This window comes from Cebus imitator, unplaced genomic scaffold (assembly GCF_001604975.1).
Source record: "Cebus imitator isolate Cc_AM_T3 unplaced genomic scaffold, Cebus_imitator-1.0 Scaffold181, whole genome shotgun sequence".
Lineage (NCBI taxonomy): Eukaryota > Metazoa > Chordata > Mammalia > Primates > Cebidae > Cebus > Cebus imitator.
In genome coordinates this window covers 600010-609328 of record NW_016107496.1, presented here as the reverse complement: position 1 = coordinate 609328, position 9319 = coordinate 600010, and the positions used below count along the sequence as shown (strand labels likewise).

Sequence of the window (9319 nt, the reverse complement as noted above, 5' to 3'; positions counted from 1 at the left end):
TGCACTCCAGCCTGGGTAACAAGAGTGAAACTCTGCCTCAAAAAAAAAAAAAAAAAAAGGTTCACAATGGAGCTGAAGTGAGAGTGGGCTAAATAACGTCTGAAAAATGGAGGAATCAGTTGTCAGTACACCTTTTCTTGATCTAGTCTTCTACTGTAAGCATCAGAAGGCAGGGAGTAGAAACAGCACTGACCTGGGCTCAAATCTTAGTTATGCCATATTCTAGGTGTCTGACTTTGAATAAATTAAGCCTCAGTTTTTAATTTTAAATTTTAAAAAATGGCAATGACAGTATCTACCTGATAGTTATGAGAACTGAATGTGATAATATATGCAAATGTCCTTAGAACAGTGTTCAGCACATAATGGAAACTTGACAAACAGTATTTAAATCTTTTTTGTTTGTTCGTTTGTTTTTAGATTGAGTCTCCATTAGTTGCCTAGGCTGGAGTCCAGTGGTGCAATCTCGGCTCACTGCAACCTCTGTCTTCCGGGTTCAAGCGATTCTCGTGCGTCAGTCTCCCGAGTAGCTGAGATTACAAGGGTATGCCACCATGCTTGGCTAATTTTTATATTTTTAGTAGAGTTGGGGTTTTACCATTGGTTGACCAGGCTGGTCTCGAACTGCTAACCTCAAGTGATCTGCCCTCCTTGACCTCCCAAAGTGTTGGGATTACAGGCATGAGCCTGTATTTAAGTCTTTTAAAAATTTAAGTCAGTATTTAAGTATTAGTAGTAATCCAGCCTTATAGTCAGGAAAAAAAAATCTGAATAGGATACTTTTCAATGAGTTTTTGTTTCAGCAGTGGTGTGCCAAATCACAGTGACTTTTGAAAGCTTGTTAAATTTTCATTAATTTTGTGAACTGGTTGTTAAGGGATTAAAAATTAAATTAAACTTAGAATTGAAAAAGTTATATTAAAAATAAAGGTAGTACACCAGACATGGTGTCTAACATCTGTAATCCCAGCACTTTGGAAGGCCGAGACAGATGGATCTCTTGAGCTCACAAGTTTGAAATCGGCCTGGGCAACATGGTAAAACCCTGTCTCTACCAAAAAAAAGCAACAGAAATTAGTTGGGTGTGGTGGTATGTGCCTGTAGTCCCAGCTACTCAGGAGGCTGAGGTGACAGGATGGCTTGAGCCTGGGTGGTGGTGGTTGTCTTGAGCCGAGATTGTGCCACTGCACTCCAGACTGGTGACAGAGCCAGAACTTGTCTTAAAATAAAATAAATGTAGTAAATACTAACAACTCATCTCATCCTGATTATTTTACTCTAATCTATGCTCATGAGTTTATTTACTCCCATTGTATCTGGATATTCCACTCTTTTATCATTTGTTTTTCTCTTTGTTTTTCAGTTTGGGAAGTCTCCTACTGACATGTTTTCAAGCTTACTGATTTTTTCCTTTGTCATGTCCAGTATACTGATGAGCCCACCAAAGGCATTCTTCATTTCTGTTACAGTGTTTTTGATCTCTAGCATTTCCTTTTGATTCTTTAGAGTTTTTATCTCTGTTTACTTTACCCTTTGTTACTGAATGTTGTCTTCTTTTTCCATTAGTACCCTTAACATATTAATAGTTAAATTCTGAGTCTGGTAATTCCCAAATTTCTGCCATATGTGCGTCTGGTTCTGATACTTGCTTTGTCTTTTTTGAGATGGAGGAGATGGAGTATCAATTCTGTTGCCCAGGCTGGAGTGCAATGGCATGGTCTCAGCTCCCTGCAACCTTTACCTCCCGGTTTCAAGCAATTCTCCTGTCTCAGCCCCTTGAGTAGCTGGGACTACAGGTGACTGCCACCATGCCCAGCTAATTTTTGTATTTTTAGTAGAGACGGGGTTTTGCCATGTTGGCCAGGCTGGTCTCGAACTCCTGACCTCAGGTGATCTGCCCGCCTCAGCCTCCCAAAATACTGGGATTCCAGGCATGAGCCATTGCTGTTGGCCTTGCTTTGTCTTTCTAGATTGTATATATATTTACATTTTAGCATGCCATATAATTGATTTAAGTCAGACATGATGTATTGGGTAAGGGTCAGGTTTTGTTTATATGGCTAGGAATTAAGTTGTGTTTACTGTTTGCTATAGCTGTAGGTGTTAGATGCTAAAATTTCCTATGGTGTCCTTGTTTTTGCCTCCCCTGCTCTTTGAATTTCCTTAGAGATTCTTCCTGAAATAGGGTCAGAGCCTTGCAGTTTTTTCAGTTATAATCCCATTATTATACAGGAGCCCTATTAAGGTGGGTAAGGGAAAGCATTCTGTAATTCTATTATTAGGTCTGTCTTTCATTGCACATATGTCCTTGGGCTATGACCCTCACAACTGTCTCATTTTTTTCCTTCCCTCACATGAAACAGGAAGACTAGAGGAGGCTTCTGTTGGGTATATCCCTTCTCCCACATTGGTTAGGCTCTGTTCCACAGTTTCCCTTGAAGACAGGCCTTTGTTAAGGAAAATAGAATGCTCTATTTCAAAATGGCTAACTTCTCTCTCTTCCTGTTGGAAGCAAACTCACAAAAATGTGGGGGATGCCTTAACACTGGGTGCCTAAGAGTCTAAAAGTATCTCAAGCTAGTCTATGTTCAGTCTCCAGCAATTCGTCAATTGTCCTATAAGTATTTCTACCAGTTGCTGGTTCCAGTAGTGGTTTTTCCTCCAAGTATGTCATGATTCTCTGTTCTACCTATTTTGAGTCGCAATGTCTCTCCAGATTTTGGGGTGACGGGACCTCAGTTCTCAGTATAAGAAGGGCTGTTAAGTTTTAGTTTGTTTGGCTTTTTCCTTCTTGTGAGAATGGGAGTGATCACCCACAAGTTCTTTACCTGTCAGACTAGAAACTGGTACTCCCTATCTATTGTATCTGTCTGGAGAAAATACTATGTGATGGTGTGTGCCTCTTTCCCAATGTTGTGATCAGTGATGTCATATGGGCATACTGAAATCAGGCATGGTGGGAGGATTTATATCACAGAAATTGGCAAATGTTACAAACAAAGCTGGATTTATTCACTTTGTTGATTGTCTCAATTTAAGAAAGGGATAGAGAAAATGTTAATAATTCAGATTATGTTTTAAAGTATATCACGTCTGGCTGGCCATGGTGGCTCACACCTGTAATCCCTGCACTTTGGGAGGCTGAGGTGGGCTGCATCACATGAGGCCACGAGTTTGATACTAGCCTGGGCAACATAGTGAAACTGTGTCTCTATTAAAAATACAAAAGTTGCCGGGCGCGGTGGCTCAAGCCTGTAATCCCAGCACTTTGGGAGGCCAAGGCGGGTGGATCACGAGGTCAAGAGATCGAGACCATCCTGGTCAACATGGTGAAACCCCGTCTCTACTAAAAATACAAAAAATTAGCTGGGCATGGTGGTGCGTGCCTGTAATCCCAGCTACTCAGGAGGCTGAGGCAGGAGAATTGCCTGAACCCAGGAGGCGGAGGTTGCGGTGAGCCGAGATCGCGCCATTGCACTCCAGCCTGGGTAACAAGAGTGAGACTCTGTCTCAAAAAAAAAAAAAAAAAAAAAATACAAAAGTTGGCTGGGTGTGTTGGTGCAGGCCTGTAACCCCAGCTACTCAGGATGCTGAGGCAGAATCATTTGAGTCTGGGAGGTGAGGTTGCAGCGAGCTGAGATCATGACACTGTACTACAGTCTGGGTGACAGAGTGAGAGTCTGTCTCAGAAAAAAAAAAAGTGTATCATGTCTAAAGCCATTACATTGTTGATAACACAAAAAAGTGACATATTCTAGTATTTAAAAGCTATGATCTAGTCGGGTATGGTGGCATGTGCCTATTATCTTAGCTATTTGGGAAGCTGAGGTTGGGAGGATCACTTGAGCCTAGGAGTTTGAATCCAGCCTGTGCAACATGGCAAGATCCCATTTGTACAAACAAAAACAGGGGTACACGTTCTTAGGACCTTCTGAAGCAGTTTCACAGAAAAAAAATAAAAATTTAAAAATAATAAAAACAAAAACCCCAAAACGCCATGAAACACAGTCCTATACCCAGAACAAGATTAGTCTCTAGTAAATAGGAGGAGTAGACCTATAGGTATGACTTACAAGAAATGGAGTAGTATTTATATTTTTTTAAAAAGAAAATTCCTCTGGTTTAAAATTTTGTCAATTGTTCTTTAAGGGCAGTGTGTATTATTAAAGTGTATTTAAAGGCTAACATATGCCCTGAAGAGCGGCATACTTAACCAAGATAGCAAACTCAATATGGAGTCATTAATCCTAGAGAAAAAGTGGAGAACCAAGCACAAATCAGAAAATTTGCCTGCTACCATCCACTTAAGATGTGACTTGTTCCTCCTTGTCTTCTGACATGGTTGTGAGGCATCCCCAGCTATGTGGAATTGTGAGTTCTCCATTCTCCATTAAACCTCCTTCCTTTGTAAATTGTCCAGTCTCGGGTATCTTTTTATCAGCAGTGTGAAAATGAACTAACACAACTGTTTAAAGACAACATACATGACTACGTAACTGAAAAAGTGCTTATTCTACTAAAAAACCTATTTTATAGGTGCTTATTCTATTAAAACTAGAGTCTGAGAGGGAAGAAGTTTGAAATCCTAAGTTCTTTTACCTTATAACCCGAAGTAAATCATTTAATTCCTGAACCTCAATTTCTCCAGGGCAAAATGGAGCTAATACTAACTACAGGCAGAATATGGCAGAGGTGACCTGAAATGGAAAGAAACACTTCTGAGAATGAATTAGAATCATTCTAATCCATTTCTAGGCATTGGTGATCAAACATAGTAAGATCACCCATGCCTAGAAATGACAAAACCCAAAATATTATCAAAGCAAGACAAAGGATTCTAATATTATCCAAATCCATCTAAAATTACTCAAATTTAATCAAGGTAAACTAATGTGGTTCCAGAAAAGCCAGAATCCAGCTCGCATGAATGGAAAGATGAATGGAATTAGATTTAGGATCTATGCTTATTAGTGGTGTAGTTCGGACAAACTACCAGATCCTGTTTCTGTATTGTGAGGTGTTCTGCACATTTATCTGACAAAGATTTAAGGACTATTTACTAGGGCCAGGGCCATACTAGGTAGGTGCCATACAAAAATGAAGGCATTGCTCTTGCCTTCAATGTCAATACAATGTAACAAATATTGTAACAATAAGAGCTACTGAATAATTAGAAATTATTCAGTACTATTATAAATAATTTCTATTCATAAAATCTTTACTCCCTTTCACAATCTAAAACATAGGTATTATCACACAAAAGAGGCACAGAGAGGTCAACTATCTTGCCCAGGACCAAACAGCTATCAGACGCTGGAGCTGGGATATATCTTCACAGAGCGCAGGAACTTGTAAATCGTGTAAGTGAGGGGTAGTGGTGGAGGCCTTCCACACTCCAGGGACAGATTTAGTTCACCCATTCGCAAACAGAGATTTAAAAATTATCTCTTAGAGTTGTGCTGAATAAATGAAACAGTTTATTTAAGTCAATATTGTGCCTGGGACATGTAAGCTCTTAAGGTTACTAATTTCATTTTATCCCTTTAAGTTGGATCACTGTGGCGAAATGTGAAAATGTTTTCATGGCTTCGTCTACACATTAAAGCGACCTGTCCAAATGGGTTGTCGTATTTCGCATTGCTACCAACAATGTAACAGCTTTCTAGTTGCTTTATGTTCCGGTATACGAGAGAGCCTCGCCATTGGATTCTGTTTTTTAGTTTCTGACAGCCTCACCTATTTTCTCTTTGAAGTTCTCCAGCTGCCGCCCCATTTTACATCATCACTGCCATCACAAACGAAGTTCTCCTAAGAACCGCCAAGCGGCGCGTGGGCGGGCGCCTCATCCCACTACAATTGCGCCCTGGCAGCCTAAGCCCGGGCGCCAACGCTCACTCCGGTTCTCGCGAGAAGATACACGGTGTTTAAGCGAGAACTTCGAACCCCACCCCGCGTGACGCGTCTGCGTCTTCGGCTCAAGGTTTTTTTTCTGGTCATAGACTGTTAATTCGGCTTCGGGGATATAACGAGGTGCATTCCGGAAGTAGGTCCTTTGACTTTTGCTTCCTCTACGGAAGCGAGTCACAGCCTGGCGGTCGACGCTCAGCGGAAGTTCGTCAAGTCGCAGTTGCCCCCGCACAGCGGATGTGGGTCGCCTCGTAGGTGACGCTGGGAAGTGCTTGCAGCCTCCGCCGCTGCCTTCTGGTTGAAGCACTATGGAGGGAGACAGGAAGAACAACAACAAACGGTGGTATTTTACTCGAGAACAGCTGGAAAATAGCCCGTCCCGTCGTTTTGGCCTGGACCCAGATAAAGAACTTTCTAATCGCCAGCAGGCGGCCAATCTGCTCCAGGAAATGGGGCAGCGTCTTAACGTGTATCCTTGCGGCCTAGGCCTTCGGCCTTGGAGTTGGTCCCGCCATGCTCTGGCGTCCAGGTCTCAGGCTCTGGTGGGGGAAGAAAGTGGGGAAGACGGTGGGCAGGAGCTGGATGTCTAGTTGGGAGAACCCACAGTGGGCGGGCTGAAACTCAGTTCGCGCTAGGGAAGCGAGGCGGAATTGATTTCCCGCTCGCTCTCCCGTGCCACCAACCTTGCTGGGAATTCGTATCCTTCCTGGCTTTGTGTTTTAACCAGCCCCTCCAGCTCTCTCTTTGTGTTCTTATCTGCTCTGGTGACTTTAAGATACTTATTTTCCTCTGTGCCCTAGGGGGTCTGTGTCTGGCAGAGGTTTCTCTGTTGACGGCTGCCTCCCAAACCTAGTGTGTAAATTTCGAGAAATTTGGTACCTGAAAGTGTTACAAAGGGTGGTCCAGAATTAATGTCTCAGCCTTGGTCCAAAATCCATTCCTCCCATCTACTAGCTGTTTAAGATACCTGTCAAATTCTTGGTCTTGTCTGTAAATTGGGATGATACCTCTTGTGTTTGATTCTGTGTCCATCATAATGCTTTGCATTCAGATGCTCAGTAGCAGCTGTTTTATAGAATTTCAGAGGAAAGAAAGATGTTTAGGTGTGTAGGGGCGTATACCCACGAATCTAATGTTTTAAGTAATTTACAAAATATTAAGTCCTTAAGTTATTTAGAGTGCTGGCGTGTATTTCATTTTCTGTTTCAAAAGTGAGGTAACGGCCGGGTGCGGTGGCTCACGCCTATAATCCCAGCTGTCTGGGAGGCCGAGGTGGGTGGGTCACCCGAGGTCAGGAGTTCGAGACCAGCCTGGACAATATGATGAAACACCTGTCTCTATTAAAAATACAAAAAAGTTACCCCGGCGTGGTGGCTGGTTTCTGTAATCCCAGCTAGTCAGGAGGCTGAGACAGGAGAGTCGCTCGAACTCGGGAGGCTGCGTGGTTTCAGTGAGCCGAGATTGCCCCATTGCACTCCAGTCTGGGCAACAAGAGCGAAACTCCGTCTCAAAAACAAAAACCCATGAGGTAACTTCTCCCACATATTTTTGTTTGTCAGGAAATACACTTATTTTGTGGTCGAGAAAACCAGTATAAAGTTCTTTCCACTCTGTATGTGAAAATTTTCTTGGGTGTAGCTTCTATTTAAATGTGTGGCTGACAATAATGTTTGTATCTTAAGGATGTGTTCATCTCAAAATGGGTGTCTTTTTTATTGCCAGTTTGTTTCCTCCTGATGTCCAGGTTTGTTTCCTAAGCATCCTGTCAGTACGGAGTTAAACCTTTTTTGTTTGAAAGGGCAGGCGGGGTGGCTCAAGCTTGCAATCCCAACACTTGGGAGGCCGAGGCGGGCGGATGGCTTTAGCCCAGGAGTTCAGGACTAGCCTGGGCAGCATGGCGAAACCCTGTCTCTACAAAAATTAGCTGGGTGCGGTGGTGTTTGCCTGTAGTTCCAGCTACTCGGGAGGCTGATGCCAGAGAATCAATTGAGTTTGGGAGGCGGAGGTTGCAGTCAGTTGAGATCGCGCCATTGCACTCCAGCCTGCCTGGCTGTGGGAGTGAAACCCTGTCTTCAAAAAAATAAAGAAAGAAAGAAATCCTATTTCAGTGTATCCTTAAAGCGCTTTCCTTTTTGCATGTGTGTTTTCATTAAGGTTGTCAGCCGGACACGGTGGCTCACGCCTGTAATACCAGCACTTTTTGGGAGGCCGAGACCGGCGGATCACTTGAGGCCAGGAGTGAACTACTGCACCCAGCCAGGCCTTATATAGTTTTTTAAAAAAAATTCTGTCTACATCCATACATTCTGAGAAGTTTATTTATTCAGTACATTTATATTAAATACGTTATATGTAAGGCAATGTGCTAAGCTCAGTGGGCAGTTAGTAATTCAGTGAACGAAAACAGAGCTACTCTTTGATTTGGAGAGATTAAGTATGATTTTCGTTTAGTAGCATCTACTTTGCTTGGCCATTTCATCCTTTTGGGAGGAGATAGAGGTTATCCTTTCCAGAATTATACCTGTCTGTTTTTGGATCTTAACTTGAACACTTCAGCTCACAATTGACTATCAACACTGCTATAGTATACATGCATCGATTCTACATGATTCAGTCCTTCACACAATTCCATCGAAATGTAAGTATAATTTTTTAATCTGGTGTAATCCTTTTGTGATCGATTCCAACGACCTATTCCATTTGTGGTTGGTCTTTGCTACTGCACTATGATTTGAACTTCAGAATTTAGGGTTGATCACTTTCATTATGTGCCGTGTTGCTGTTCTGAATCCAACATTTCAGTTTTCCTGTAAAGTGTCTAGTTGTCTAGTGGATTTAGTACATCCATGTAGATTCTCCAGAGAAGTAGATTAGGTTGGGTGTAATGGCTCACAGCTTAATCCCAGCACTTTGAGAGACTGATCACTTGAGCTCAGGAGTTCAAAATCAGCCTGAGCAACATAGTGAGGCCTCATTTCTACAAAACATCAAAAAACAAAAACAAAAAACAACTAGCTGGATATGGTAGTATGCATTTGTGGTCTTAGCTACTCCAGAGGCTGGCCAGAGGATTGCTTGAACTCAAGGGGTTGAGAATGCAGTGAGCCAAGATTGAGTCACTGCACTCCAGCCTGGGCATCAGAGTGAGACTCTGTCTCAAAAAAAAAAAAGCAGCTTCAGTAAACTTACTGAATAAATGAATGATCTGGTAATTATCTAATACAGAGATATTCTTTCTAACATTTTATATATATTTTTTAGAGATAGGAGGTCTTGCTGTGTTGCCCAGGCTGGTCTCAAACTCCTGGCCTCAAGCTATCCTCCCACCCAAGTCTCCCAAAGTGCTGGGATTACAGGCATGGGCCACTGCACCTGGCTAGTGTAGGGATATTCTTTTGGACGTCATGACCTT

General features: G+C 42.4%; 2 protein-coding genes across 3 annotated transcripts in view; one reads left to right on the top strand and one right to left on the bottom strand.

The window, feature by feature from the left end:
- TEX49 (testis expressed 49) overlaps positions 1–5773 on the bottom strand; it is a 35788-nt gene extending 30015 nt beyond the window's left edge. The window contains exon 1 of the mRNA XM_037744654.1: positions 5737–5773. Coding sequence (XP_037600582.1) covers positions 5737–5773 — 37 coding nt within the window. The remainder of the gene's footprint in view (positions 1–5736) is intronic.
- Positions 5774–5776: 3 nt separating this feature from the next.
- The window catches only part of CCNT1 (cyclin T1), a 24730-nt gene continuing 21187 nt past the window's right edge, over positions 5777–9319 (top strand). For both annotated transcript variants that reach the window (XR_001830157.2, XM_017545706.2), the window contains exons 1-2: positions 5777–6376; positions 8464–8545. Coding sequence is in view for 1 of the 2 variants with exons in the window: in XM_017545706.2 (XP_017401195.1) it covers positions 6216–6376; positions 8464–8545 (243 nt within the window). In the remaining variant the exon portion in view is untranslated. The remainder of the gene's footprint in view (positions 6377–8463; positions 8546–9319) is intronic.